General features: G+C 38.6%; 1 protein-coding gene across 10 annotated transcripts in view; it reads left to right on the top strand.

Moving 5' to 3' along the window:
* USP6NL (USP6 N-terminal like) overlaps positions 1–15,539 on the top strand; it is a 217,589-nt gene that overhangs the window by 126,935 nt on the left and 75,115 nt on the right. For 8 of the 10 annotated variants that reach the window (XR_008618512.1, XR_008618511.1, XR_008618513.1 and 5 more), the window contains 3 exons: positions 3,989–4,056; positions 6,474–6,556; positions 14,950–14,989. Coding sequence is in view for 5 of the 10 variants with exons in the window: in XM_055087833.1 (XP_054943808.1) it covers positions 3,989–4,056; positions 6,474–6,556; positions 14,950–14,989 (191 nt within the window). In the remaining 5 variants the exon portion in view is untranslated. Of the gene's footprint in view, positions 1–3,988; positions 4,057–6,473; positions 6,557–14,949; positions 14,990–15,539 lie in introns of those variants that run through there. The other 2 variants (XM_055087837.1, XM_055087836.1) reach the window with 2 other exon arrangements.

A 15,539-nucleotide genomic window follows, 5' to 3' on the forward strand; every position in this document is an offset into this window, starting at 1 on the left:
ATCTCTAGACTGGAGATGACCCGTGTAAAGCGTTGTATCTTACAGTTTTCCACAATGATGTTTTCTTGGGATACTTTGTATCTTCACTTCCCAACTCTATACTGTTTCCAGTTCTTGCCTTTACACTTTTTTTTTTTTTTTTTCTTCTTTTTTTTTTTTTTGTGATACGCGGGCCTCTCACTGTTGTGGCCTCTCCCGTTGTGGAGCACAGGCTCCGGACGCGCAGGCTCAGCGGCCGTGGCTCACAGGCCCAGCCGCCCCGCGGCATGTGGCATCTTCCCGGACCGGGGCACGAACCCCGTGTCCCCTGCATCGGCAGGCGGACTCTCAACCACTGCGCCACCAGGGAAGCCCTACACTTTTAAACTTTTCATTGTTAAGTTGGAAATATAGTTGAGACTCCTAGGACTAGTAGCAGGAGTAAAGGACTAGTATAAAATACTTCAAAGAAAGCACTCATTTATTGAATTTGGCCTAATCACCATAGAAATTCATGCTTAGCTGTTTTGGTAATGGAAGTAGAATTTACTAAGTAGCCAAGTTTCCTAGTTTGAGTTTAATTTCTGTTAATTTGCTTTCCCTACCCTTTTGTAGAAGTGTGAGTGTAATGTGTTAAAGCTGGGTAACAGGAGAGGGAAAAAGGAATTGATGAAGGTTCATACGTCTAAAATAGGATAATAAATATGTGTATAATTGAGTTGAGTATCCCAGACTTCTGAATGTATAAGTTAACTGTGAAAATCTGAACAGCTAACCTGTATTTTTGTTATTTTATTGAACCATTTGTTATTTATTCACATTTCCCTCAAAGGATAGTATATTGACACTTTGTAGTCTGAGAAAAGCAGTGGCATAAACATTTTTTTTTCCCCAAATAAGCTTTAAGAAATTCACAAATTCCATTCTGCTATTTTTACTATTATAAACAACCTTGGGCTTGTTTGATTATCTCATTACCATAAATTCCTAGAGGTGGAATTATTGGGTAAAGGAGACGCCTATTTTTAAGATTTTTTTTAAAATTTTTATTTTTTTCTTTACTTTAGAAAACTTTTCTTGTGTCTTTTGTCCTTAATACTGTTTAACAATGGGAACATATGTATATGTATAACTGATTCACTTTGTTTTAGAGCAGAAACTAACACACCATTGTAAAGCAATTATACTCCAATAAAGATGTTTAAAAAATACTATTTAACATATAGACAGCACTTTGCTATTATGTGGGTATTTATTGGGCTATAGTCGCTACCTATTAAGGTTTTTTCTTTTTAATATTTATTTATTTATTTGGTTGTGCCAGGTCTTAAGTTGCGGCAGGCAGCCTCCTTAGTTGTGGCTCGCGGGCTCTTTAGTTGCAGCTTGCTGGCTCCTTAGTTGTGGCAGGCGGCCTCCTTAGTTGTGGCATGCAAACTCCTAGTTGCGGCGTGCATGTGGGATCTAGTTTCCTGACCAGAGATTGAACCCGGGCCCCCTACACTGGGAGTGCAGAGACTTAACCACTGTGCCAACCAGGGAAGTCCCTGTTTTTAAGATTTTTGAGACATATTATCAAGTTGCTTTCCAGAAGGATTTTATACATTTGTAAGTCTACCCACAGCATAAGTAATGGCAGATTTCCCTACACTATATCAAGATTGAGTAATATCAATGCATTTTTTGGTCAGTGTGAGATAGGTGCAAAGTGGTATTTTATTTATTTATTTTTATTTTTAGCTGTGTTGGGTCTTCATTGCTGCGTGCGGGCTTTCTCTAGTTGCAGCGAGGGGGCTACTCTTTGTTGTGGTGCTTGGGCTTCTCATTACGGTGGCTACTCTTGTTGTGGAGCATGGGCTCTAGGTACATGGGCTTTATTAGTTGTGGCACACAGGCTCAGTAGTTGTGGCACATGGGCTTAGTTGCTCCACAGCATGTGGGATCTTCCTGGACCAGGGATCAAACCCGTGTCCCCTGCATTGGTAGGTGGATTCTTAACCACTGTGCCACCAGGGAAGTCCCTTTATTTTATTTTATTTATTTATTTGCTGATCTCCCTGTGCTATGCGGCTGCTTCCCACTAGCTATCTATTTTACATTTGGTAGTGTATCTATGTCCATGCCACTCTCTCACTTCATCCTATCTTACCCTTCCCCCTCCCCGTGTCCTCAAGTCCATTCTCTACATCTGCATCTTTATTCCTGTCCTGCCTCTAGGTTCATGAGAACCATTTTGTTTTTTTTTAGATTCCATAGTTAGCGTACGGCATTTGTTTTTCTCATTCTGACTTACTTCACTCTGTATGACAGACTCTAGGTCCATCCCCCTCCAAAGTGGTATTTTAAAATTTGTATTTCCTTAGTTTCTGATGACTTGAGTTTTTTCCCCCATGTCTTGGCTTTTAAAATTAGCTTTTATTTTTATCAGAGCTGTACTTGGTGTAAAGATTCAGCAGCCTGTAAAACTTATTTTGAAAAATAAGCTGACTTCCACACCCCTCCCTCCCGGCTGCCCACCCCCAAAGAAGTAATCACTCTCCACTCCCAGCTGGTTCATTATCCGTTTACTTCCAAAGCCCTAGATACCATGCCTATATTGCCGCTTCCTGTTCTGCAGATTTAGTCATTATCTCATGGTTTCCTGCTTTGGAGGGTGAGGATTTGGTTTTCTTCCCTGCACTCACTCAACCTCTTACATACACACACGCATCCCTTCAACTCTTGGGGACTTGACTTCTTTAATCAACTCCCTGTTTTTAACCCCACTCTCACCTCTTCTCTGGAACCTCCATTTGCTGGGCCACTGAGGGCAAGGGTTTAAAGAATCCCTATATTGTCATTTTAGTGGGGTTTTAGGAGGAATGGATATAAAAGTGTGTGTTCCATCTGCCATCTTTAACTGGACATCATTTTTCATATCTTTAGTGATCTTTTTTATAAAGTAGTGGTTAAAATTATGGACTGTGGAGTCAATACTGTCTGGATTTGAATCTAGCTTTGCTGTTTACTAGCTTTGTGACCTTAGACAAGTTGGTTAAAATCTCTAAACCTCATTTTTTTCCCCATCTGTGTAATAGAATTAATAAAGTGCCGTTGTGAGAATTAAGTGTGATAAGGCATGTAAAGTGCTTTCTGCAGTATCGGCTGCTGGCAGTATCTTACTATCTGCCGGGCACTCTGTGCGGAACACAGAGCTGTCAATGCTGTTGTTACTCCTGTGAATTTCTTGCTTATGATCTTTGCCCAATTTCCACTGGAATGCTTGTCTTTCTTCTTGATCAGAGGTGCCTTTTATACAGTCTGTCATTGATCTTTTATTTTTATTTATGGTAGTTGGGGTGTGTAATCATATCCACACTATTTCATGTTTTGACCTTTAGTTGTTATCAGACTTAACGTTTTTGAAAGATAACCTGGTGGTAATAAGAAAGAAAACTTTATTAGTGGTTGTGTTGTGGTAAAAAACTGGAGATTATAATAGTAGTTGGGGCAGTTGATAAGGGAGACCTGAGAAGCTAAATGAAGAAATGATTATATTCATCATGTCAGAGAAATATTTTTTTTAACTCCTGAAGTCTGTCTTGCACTGATTTATTTTGCGAGCAAATTACCTAAAATTTTAAAAGCCTTCTTGAATGCTCTTCTCATCATCTACCCAGGTGGATTTCATCTGAAAACTTAGCGCTCTCAGTTCCAGTTTCTACTTTAATATTTATTTCTATGAAACTAGATCCAAAATTAACTCTTGAGGGATAAGATTTACCATATCCCCTAAGTTAATGCTGTGTTAACAAATTTGCTTTCTTTTGAGTACGGTATTGTAATATTGAAATGGTAGATATGTTGATATTTCAAAGTTATAATTACGGATACTTTATTCAGTTTTGCTGGTTTGTCATTTTAGGCAGCATTGATTTACTGTTTTATTTTCATTTGTTTTATCTTAGTTTTATAATTAATTAACTTTATAAATTTTTAAATAACAGTTCATTGAAATTTGATCTCTTCACAGATTCAAACCAGGATGTAGCAGTCAAACTTGCCCAAGAGCGAGCTGAAATAGTTGCTAAATATGACAGAGTAAGTATTCATATTTATTCTTTGAGTAATTTTTATTTACAAAAATATAAATAGAAATGGAGTTGCTTTTTGGAGAGCTTAAATTACAGCAGCAATTTGTTTACTTCCCGTGACTGTTGAAGTCATCTTATTTCTCTAACTTCATCTCCATATTTTTTCTCCCTCCTTCCCTGTGCTTTATTCACTCTGGTCACTTGTTATTCTTCCAACACTTCCTCCAGGCTTGCTCCTGCCTCAGGGCCTTTGCACTGGCTATTTCTTCTTCCTGGAACACTTGTATCCTGGATACCTTCATGCCCTATTGCCTCCTCTTTTTCTTTGCCCAGATGCTACCTCTTAGTGAAATCTTCTCTGACCACACTGTTTAATACACCCCTCCACCCCCTGGCTCTCTCTGTCCCCTTTCTCTGCTTTATTTTTCACCATAGCATTTAAAGTATCAGCATACTTTATATTATACTTTGTTGTCTGCTCTCCCTCCTAGAATGTAACTCTCCGAGGGTAAGAATTTCTTTTGTTTGATTTTCTCTTGTATCCTAAATACCTACAATAGTTCTGGCTCATACTAGGTGTTCAATACATATTTTAATATATTAGTATATGGAATTGAATACCCATTTTATTTATAATGGATACGTGATGTTAAAAATTGAACACGGATCTGAAAATTTGAATTCATACATGATGCATAATCTCCATTAGCATTTTATCCTTAAGTTAATTATGGAATCTCATTTTTGATGCCATAGAAAATCACAGTTGTTGACGATTTACATATATCCTTATTATTACCTTATCTCTTGAGATCTATGATGAGTTGTAGCCATGATTTATAAATGTCATGTTTTATACTTATATCACTTGGATGTAATTTAGTATCTGTTATTTTTGATTATTTATGAGAATAACAGGAACATGAAATTATAGAAGGCCATCTGGACTGTGCCCTCCTTCCAGGGAGGCATACAGGCAGAGCTCAGCTTAACAATCATGTTCCCAGAGTTTGTTTTTAAGTTGGTTGTTTGGAAGATCAGACACTGTTTCCCATTATTATGATTAGGTTTTAACGTAGTCCGTGAAAAACCTAATTAATTTATTTAACTGCTTAACTAATTTAAAACCGATAGAACCATCATTTGTTCATGCTCACGTGCATTTTTTTTTCATGCAGTTAACACTTAATGCCCAGGCCAAGTGTCATGCTAGGCCTTGGCGTTTCACTGTACAAACATGAGTTACAAGGGGTCCTTGCCCACAAGATGCTCACGGCCTACTCAGAGAACACATGAACAGGCAGTTACAAAACATCCACGAGACAGTCGGGTACTGAGTGTGAAACGTGAGGGATAGTGTAGACTCTTGCCCTGGGTCTCCTGCTCCAGTCAGTGCTGCTTCACAGCTCAGGAGGGGAGTGTCACGGGCAGTGGGCTGAGGATGGAGCTCTGGGCACACGGACACTTGGTGGGGGCGGCCCATGAGGAAGCTGTCACAGCAGAGTAGGGGAGGGACAGGAGAACCAAGAGACGATGGTGTCATGAGGCTGAGCAGCACTGACAAGCGCAGTGGAAAAATCCACTCGGTGAGGAAGCCAGCGTAGTGTCCACGGGATCTGACGGTGGGAGGGCGGTTTTGACCTGACCTTGGCAAGGATAGTATCAGGGCCAGTAGAGCTGGGAGTGAAAAGGAAAAGAGGCAAAGTAGGTAGCCTACTCTTCTGAGAAGTTAGCATGAAAAAGCAAGACATACTTTTTTCTAAGATGTTTTCACTCTAAAACCTTCAAGTTTGGCAGTTCATTCTTTTTTTATTATAAATTTATTTATTTATTTTTGGCTACGTTGGGTCTGCATTGCTGCGCGCGGGCTTTCTCTAGTTGCAGCGAGCGGGGACTACTCTTCGTTGTGGTGCGCGGGCTTCTCGTTGCCGTGGCTTTTCTTGCTGTGGAGCACGGGCTCTAGGAGAGTGGGCTTCAGTAGTTGTGGTACGCGGGCTTAGTAGTTGTGTCTCGCGGGGTCTAGAGAGCAAGCTCAGTAGTTGTGGCGCACGCAGCATGTGGGATCTTCCCGGACCAGGGCTCGAACCCGTGTCCCCTGCATTGGCAGGTGGATTCTTAACCACTGCACCACCAGGGAAGCCCTGGCGGTTCATTCTTGAGTGGCGTCTTGTCCTCCGTTGCTCCCTCTTTCCCAGTCTGTTTCTCACAGGAACCCAGGTCTGATCACAGCTTAATGTCTTCCAAAGTTTGTATCAAAGAAATAGTGATTATTGCCAGAAATTTTTTTTTAAAGTTAATTAGGGTCAATAATGCCTCAGTTCCAGCTCTTATGTTTAGTAAAAAATGAGTTGTTTTTTGTTCTTTTTAAGAAATTATTCAGTTTTATATATTCCCAATAACACCCTTCTTTGTCCCCTATTATAGGGACGAGAAGGTGCAGAGATTGAACCCTGGGAAGATGCTGATTACCTTGTTTACAAAGTCACGGATAGATTTGGCTTCTTACAGTAAGTTGCATAGTTTGAAAGCTAACTTTTAAAATTATGTTTCTGTGGTCTCCTATTTCGTTGACTTTCTTTATTTTTAATAGCATTGATCTGAATAAGATTCCAGGATTGATCCTGCAACATGCTTTTTTTATTAAATTCCCGGCATTTTTAACCTCTGTGATTGAAATTGAACTAAAGAATACAGTCTTTAGTATTCATTGTGTTTTAGTAAGAACATTAAGTGCAATGAATGAGTTATATTAATAATTTAGCAGAATTAAGTGGAAATCAATAACAACTTGTATTTCAAAAATAATTATAAAACATTTTATTTTATATAAATGCATTTTAAAAATAATTAGCAGTTAGAACTTTGGTATCGTGCAGCCTGAAAATGAGCAATGCAAAGAAATGCCGCTGATCTTCCTTATGGTGGGAAATGTATTCGTGTTATTGCTTCTCAAAATTAATGCCATTTATCCTGAGTATGTTACGTAAGGAGTCGAGAGAGGTCTAGAGCACTATAAAGTAAAGTAGTTAAAGTGATTTTGACTCTTAAAAACATCCTGAAATGATGTGAATTTGCCTGTTTGGTTCTGGCTTTGTTTAGTAAGATTCCCATGGGCTGGAGACTTTTCTGCATCTCTGTAGTTTGTATGGTTCCATATAATTTAGTGATTAACCTACTACTTATTCACATTTATCCTTTCCCAGTCTCATTTATTATAAAGAGGAAGAAGCCAGGGATTTTTATTTTATGATACATGATTAAATTTTGAAGGAGGAATACAATTTCTTAGGGAGTTCATAGCAGTAACTTTATAGTACTCAGACCTTTTCCCTTTCTGTTCAGTTTTCTTGCATTTAGAAAGTATTTTGTTGTATCATGTTTTTCTCAGGGTTAACACAAGCAAACAAACAGAAACAGTTCTGGGAGTTAGAATGTATGCTCTTCTTCTGGCTTTGCTAGTTTCAGTTAACTATTTCACGCCTTATCTGTGAAACAGAAATCATTAATTGCTCTACATACTTAGGGGTACTTGAAGCTTTGAAGAAATAAAATGATAGAATACTACATACAGGTCTAGACAAACGTAAGGTGTCATTATGCTACCTAATGATATCAGCATATCTGAAATGTTCTCCTGCGTAGTTCTAATTAAAAGACTTTGAATTTCAGCAGACCAACAGAGCAGTGTGTAACTGTGATGAAAATACTGTTCCTAAGGGAAACCCCCACTTTGGCTTTTTTTTTTTTTTTTTAAGTGAATCAAACTTGGCCACAAATGTGACAGGAAATGATTTTACATTTGTGTGGGTTAATGTGCAGATCTGAGGTATGTGAATGCTGTTTGGAAGGACACTTTGAGCATTTAGCACTGTCAAGATCAGTGGGTCCCAAAATCTCCTGCACATTAGAATTAGTTGGAAAATGTTTGTTTTGTTTGTTTAAATAGATATCTGGGTTGTATCCCAGATTTTGATTCAGAAGGTAGGATACAACTCAGCTGATTTTGACCTCCCCATGTGTTTGTGTTGGGCGCGAACCACTACAAAGGATGTTTTTATCATAAAATGGTCTAATATAGGACAAAATACGTATGAAAAATCCGTACATTCCGGAGGGTCTAGGAATTACCTAAATTCTCTTTTCTCATTGCTTGAAACAACTAGGTTCTGGCCCAAGAGCCTAGCCTGTGTCTACAATCTAAAAATCACACTCAGTTACTCCATGTTTCTTTTTACCTCTGTGCTGAGGTCCATTTGGCTCTAGTGGGAAAAAAAAGCCAGTCAGTGATTTACCTTAATAATATTAGCTAATATTTATTGAGCGCTTACTGTGTGCCAGGCACTGTTCTAAGCTCTTAATATGGATTATTCCTCTCAAAACTTCTTTGGGATAGGTACTCTTTTTGTCTTTTTTTAGATGAAACTGAAGCACAAAGAGGTCAAGCAACGTGCCCAGGTTATACTCACAGTAAATGTCGGGTTGGGGAACTGACCGTGGCAGCCTCAGGGCAGAGCCTGAGTTCTGACCTTCTGCATTCTATTGCCTCTGTAGTTTTAATAAGAGAAACATCAAAGAAGCTCTTTGAAATGCCTAGAAAGAAAATTAAAGGGGGAAAGAAGAGTGCCTAAGGAGAGGGATCTGCTTGAAATGATCCCACTCCTGAGATGGACGCTCTCATAGCTGCTCCCCTAAATTTTTTATTAACTCCATGTGCAACCCTAAAGCAGGCAGCACAAATAAAAATAATGAAGCATAGAAATGGATTTTAGTGTAATGTTAGGCTTTATCGAATTTCACCAAAGTCATTGATTTTTGTTACAGTGCTTCATTTCAGTGAGACACTTTCTCCCAAGGTTGCTGCTGGGGTTTTTTGCGCTATTGAATAGAGTCACCTGTCCTAGGCATTTAGACGTTGCTCCCTGTCACACCTTGATCAAGAGCGTTGCTTTCTGCTGTCTTAGTTCTTTGTAATTTCTGATTGGTTCTGTAGTAAACATGGGTTTTAAGTGTCAACGTCTATAAAATGGTACAAAGTAACTTTGCAACCTTCTCTGAAGGCTGCTGACTTCATATCTAATTACAGTTTTTGTAACTTAAATTACTTGTTATGATATGTGGAGAAGGATGACCGTAATTAACAAATACAGTATAGGACTAACTTGGTTTTATAACAGATTTCACAATATATATAAAAACTGTTGCCAAACCAGCCTGGCGTGATGCTGGATCAGGGTCGTCTTTGTTTAGTACGCAGAAACGGGGAGCTGTCCCTAGCTAAGCTGCATGCCTGTGATGGACTTGTATCTGGAGAATGGAGAAATTGAGCTTATTTAAGAACTTGGAGAACTTTCAGTATCTGAACTTTCAACACTTTTTTCAAAAATAGTCACTGTCAGTCTGCTCGACAAAGAATGCTTGGTATTTGGATAATGATAGATAATGCTTTTAGGCCACAAGTTATTAATAGAAGGATTAGAAGGAAATTGTTTCAAAAATAAAGATAAAATTAATACCAAGCTTCAGATTTTCAACTACTTATCAAAATGTGTATATTTATAAAATTTAGCACATTGTAGTTTAATGTGACTATATAAATATTTGTAAGCCGGAATAATGGTGTTTTTGTTTTTAAAGAATATCTGTTTTAATGACGAGGCCTTGAGAACTCTTTCTATCCATCCAATAATTTTGACTAGAGTATATCTAAACTTAGGCAAAATTTGCTACAAAATCAGAAATAAAATTTAGTCAATATATTAAATAACTGATTTTCACAAGTTAACTTCTATGTTTCCAAATGAAAGTTTATCTCATAGTTACAGAATTACTCCATTTGAGCTATTGAGAAATTACAATCACATACACTCTAATTAGTAATTCTTTTAAGCTTAATAGCAGATAAAAGAAAATAGATACAGGTAAGGTCTCTGTGTTTCCAGTGATGACTATGTTGTTTTTACTTTGTGTATTTCTACAAGGCATAGGTTCTTGATATCAGTTTGGTGTTTTCTTTAAGCAGTCTCTAGGTGCCTCTTTCCATTAGACGACAAACCTTCGCTTTCTAAAGCAGGGGTAGGAAAACATTTTGTGTAAAGAGGCAGATATTAAATACTTTTTGGCTTTGTGGACCACATGGTTTTTGTTACAGCTATTCAACTCTACTGTGGTAGCCTGAAAACAACCATAGACAATATATAAATGAGCCTGGTGGTGTTCCAGTAAAACTTCATTTACAGAAACAGGCCGGTGGCCAGATTTCATTCAGGGGCTGTAGTTTGCTGATCTAAAGGAACACTGCACTCACCCAGATTTTGGTCTTCCCTTTCTTCTACTTGGAGGATATTTAGGTGGCAAGGTAAAGATGCATACATGAATGTAGGCATGCGTTCATCCTTCCCTTCATACATTCATTCAGCAACATTAGTACACTCCTGCAGCATGCCAGCCATGGTGCCTGAGGCTGCCACAGTGTTTTACGTGTGTATCTATACCTTGTGTACAGCTCTTGATAAGGCACAGTTCCCTGTTTTCTCTTTGGAAGGCTGTGAAAGAGTGTATGCCAACACAGAGACATGAAGAGGAAAAGTTCTTTGGAGATCAGTGGTGAGCACATAGCAGATTTTGTATGAAAGATTTTAGAAATGGAGCAATAATGCAAGAAAATTCATGAACGGATCACATTCTATCCATGAGGTCTTAAGACTTTATAAAATTCAACATCCATTAAGGATAAAAACTCATAACAAAATGAGTATAGAGTGAATGTACCTCAACATAATACAGGCTACATGACAAGCTTGCAGCTAACATCACACTCAATGATGAAAAACTGAAAGCTTTTCCTCTAAGATGAGGAACAAGACAGGGGTTCCCACTCTCATCACTTTTATTGAACATAATATTGGAAGTCCTAGCCAGAGCAAGTAGGCAAGAAAAAGAAATAAAACACATCTAAATCGGAAGGAAAGAAGTAAAACCGGCTCCATTTGCAGATGATATGTCTGTCTATATAGTCTCTAAAAACTCCACTAAATGTTGGAACTAATAAACGGATTCAGTAAAGTTGTAGGATATACAATCAGCATACAAAAACCAGTTGTATGTCTATACCCTGGTAACCAACTATCAGAAAGAAATTAAGAAAACAGTCTCATTTACAATTGCATCACAAAGAGTAAAATACCTAGGAATCAAGTTAACCAAGGAGGTGAAAGACCTGTACACTGAAAACTGTAAGACATTGGTGAAATATAAGTAGACACAAATAAATGGAAGGATATTCCATGCTCCTGGATTGGAAGAATTAATACTGTTAAAATGTCCATACTGCCCAAGCAATCTACAGATTTAATGCAGTTTTCATCAAAATTCCAGTGGCATGTTTCCCAGAAATAGAAGAGTCAATTATAAAATTTGTGTGGAACCACAGAAGCCCTGGAATAGCCACAGCAATCTGGAGAAAGAAGAACAAAGCTGGAGGCATCATGCTTCCTGATTTCAAACTCTATTACATGTTACAGTAATCAAAACAGTATGGTACTGACATGAAAACAGACACATAGATCTGTTAGAGTCCATGCATTTGTGGTCAGTTAATTTATAACAAAGGAACCAAGAACATACAAAGGGGAAAGGACAGTCTCTTCAGTACATGATGTTGGGAAAACTGGACAGCTACATGCAAAAGAATGAAATTGGATCACTATGTTATACAATACCCAAAAATCAACTCAAAATGGATTAAAGACTTGAACATAAGACATGAAACCATGAAACTCCTAGAAGAAAAATTAGGTGATAACCTCCTTGTCATTGGTCTTGGTGATGATTTTTTGGATTTGACACCAAAAGCAAAGGCAACAAAAGTAAAAACAAACACAAACGAACAACAAGTGGGACTACATCAAGCTAAAAAGTTTCTGCATAGCAAAGGAAACCATGAAGAAAATGAAAAGGCAGCCTACTGAATGGGAGAAAAGATTTGCAAATCATATATCTGATAAGGCAGGGGTCCCCAACCCCCAGTCTGCGGACTGGTACCAGTCTGTGGCCTGTTAGGAACCGGGCCACACAGCAGGAGGTGAGTGGCAGGCGAGTGAGCAAAGCTTCATCTGCCACTCCCCATCGCTCGCATTACAGCCTGAACCAATCCCCCCACCGCTGTCCGTGAAAAATTGTCTTCGACGAAACCGGTCCCTGGTGCCAAAGAGGTTGGGGACCACTGCGATAAGGGATTAATATCCAAAATATACAAAGAACTTATACAACTCTAGCCAAAAAAACCCTCCAAACAATCCAATAAAAAAAATGGGCAGAGGATCTGAATAGGTATTTTTCTAAAGAAGATGGCCAACAGGTACATGAAAATGTGTTCAACATCACTAATCATCAGGCAAATGCAAATCAAAACCACAGTGAGATATCACCTTGCTCCCGTTAGAATGAATATCATCAAAAAGACAAGAAATAACATGTTCTGCGAGGATGTGGAGAAAAGGGAACCCTTGTACACTGTTGGTGGGAATGTAAATTGGTATAGCCACTATGGAAAATAGTACGGAGGTTCCTCAAAAAATTAAAAATAGAGCTACCATCTGATCTAGCAATTTCACTTCTGGGTATGTATCTGAAGGAAATGAAAACACTAACTCAAAAAGGTATCTGTACCCACCATGTTCATTGCAGCATTATTCTCAATAGCCAAGACATGAAACAACCTAAGCATCCATCAACAGATGAATGGATATGTGGTGAATGTATTCAGTGGAATATTGAATATTATTCAGCCATAAAAAAGGAAATTCTGCTATTAGTAACAACATGGGTGGACCTTAAAGGCATTATACTAAGTGAAATAAGTCAGGGAAAGACAAATGCTGTATGATCTCACTTATATGTGAAATGTAAAAAAAGAAAAACCCAAACTCATAGAGAACATACTGGTGGTTGCCAGAGGCGGGGGTAGGACCTGCCTGGCACAGACCATGTAGCCTGAGTAGATGATTCGCACCATTCCACAGACATGTGCAAAACTTGGTTCTGATTCAGTTTTGAGAACAGGCACAGTTAGATCTGTTAGTCTTGTTTAGTGAATAGGAGGACACTGAAGAACTTGTCCTGTGGTGGCAGCCAGAGTTGGCACTTCATTTGCAGCTAGGAATGTTCAGTATTCAGTGTTAGGTCAGGATCTGCTCAAATCAGCTGCACAGAAGGTTGCTCTTGCCCAGGGCAGCCCAGCCCACTCACCCCAGAAATACCATTGTTGGTGCACACAGAGGTTGCCAGATGTTCCTATTCTTTCAAGATGTCCTTGCTGACCTCATCATCTAGCAAGTACATTCCAGTAGTGTTGAGAGACCTTCTTCTGCCAGTAAATGAAGAATGGATGGGTGCCATTCATGCATCACTGGTAATTCATGCATTACTAGTAATCAGGATTACACGACATCAGGGAAAGTTAGACTAAGAGCATAACAAAAGCTATTAAAAAAAAAAGGTGAGTAGGCACTTAAAAAAAAACACTTATATTTAATCCTCAGATATTCTTTTTCTTGAGAATTGGTTTCTTAGCCTGTTTTTCATATACTCTTGCACAATCTGAAGATAGATACTTATCTAAGTCTGAACCCACTGGGGTAGATAGTGCTGAACATCTCTGTATTAGGATAAGTGATGGTGTCTGAGTGAAAATGTTAGTTTTCTTATCTGTGAAATGAGGGGGTTGGACTATCTCTCTGAGATCTCTTTTGGCTCTTACACCTTTTGGTCACTTTCATTGCTGTAGCTTCATGTTTCACCTGAGGACTCTCCAGAGTAGCAAAAGAGTGCTTTTGAAAACGTTGGACTCTTGAATACTAACATATTGTACTCTTAAAAGTGTTATTATCTGGTGTCAATAGAAACTAAGGGAAGAATATGGATAGTTCTTGTCAAAACATCAGTACTACTGATAGAGCAACTCAAATCACACAGCACTGTTTACAGATAGTACATTGTTTTCATATTACTGACAGTTAATTCAAGAGTCTCAGAATGTTTTATATTGGAGGTGGTATCACAGAATTACTGTATCAGAGAAATGGATTTGATCTTTTATTATATTTACATTTTTAAAAGTTATTCCCATTGAAGTTTCGACAAATGAAGCTTTCCTTATTTACAGAATAAAAGTTGAAGTGTTCTCTTTAATTCATAAATCCATGGGAGGCAGTTTTCTTTCCTTATACTAATTTTTTTGAACAATCATTTGTTACAGGCTATAGTTGAAGACAGAAAGTGGAGGTGGTCTAGGGTAGAGGTTGGCAAACTATGGCCTATAGGCCAAATCCAGCTCACCACCTATTTTTGTAAACGTTTTATGGGAACAAAACCACACTATTTACATGCTGTCAGTATCTGCTTTCACAGTACGACATCAAAGTTGAGTATTAAGAAAACCACTGTGTGGCCCACAAAGCCTAAAATATTTACTATTCAATATTTACCTTTGCAGGAAAAGGTTGTTGACTCCTGGACTAGAGCAGTGCTGTCCAGTAGAACTTTCTGCAGTGGTGCACGCGTTCTCACTATATCTGCACTGTTCAGTATTGTAGCTGAACCATGGCTAGTGAGGCTCATAACTGAAATTTTAATTTTATTTCATTTTAATTTACATTTAAAATTAAACAGCCACCTGTGACAAGAGATGACTGGACTGGACAGAGTATCTAGAGATTTGAAGACAGGGGACATGGTTACAGAATAGCTCATTGTTTTATGTTAAATTCGGTGGAATGGAAGCTTACGTAGCTCTTGAGATGATAAATAAATGGTTGTACATCATGTTTACCTACAGGTTTATAAGTTTCTAAAAGTTTGCTCTGGTTTCAACTATTTCACATCCACTGTTTTTCCTCTGCAGCGAAGAGGAGCTCCCATATCATAACGCAGCTATGGAACGGGTAAGTCCAGCTCTGCGTTTGTTTACAGTTAGCGGGGAATTACGTTCATCAGAAGAATAAAACCTGCCACCTTTGTGATTGTGAGTGCCGTGTTATATGTCAGTGCTGTAGTCATCGTTAGAATTTGACCCTCATGTTTCTTACTGTAAGAAAGTAATTAAATTAATGGTGAAATAATTTTAGATTTTATGGAACTTCTGATAGGTACTTGGAAAAAAGGAGAGGTAGGCGTTAGCAGAGAGTGCATTGTGGACTGGTAGTTCTCCATCGAGGATGCCTCAGGACTCGGGCCTGGTGAGAGCACAGAGCTTGGGAGCAGCGAGAGCCTGGGCCCCTAAGGTGTAAAAGTTTCACGGGTGCCTCTCAAGCACCGTGTGGCTCCTAAAGCCGTGGTCCAGACCAGCAGCTCTTTGGAACATAACTGTGCCATGAGCTTTTAATCACATTTTCCACAGACAACAACAAAAAGAGTTTGCTGTAGTCAAATAAGTACATTTGCTTTTTTTTTTTTTTTTTTTTTTTTTTTTTTTGCGGTACGCGGGCCTCTCAC

This window comes from Physeter macrocephalus, chromosome 11 (genome assembly GCF_002837175.3).
Source record: "Physeter macrocephalus isolate SW-GA chromosome 11, ASM283717v5, whole genome shotgun sequence".
Classification (NCBI taxonomy): domain Eukaryota; kingdom Metazoa; phylum Chordata; class Mammalia; order Artiodactyla; family Physeteridae; genus Physeter; species Physeter macrocephalus.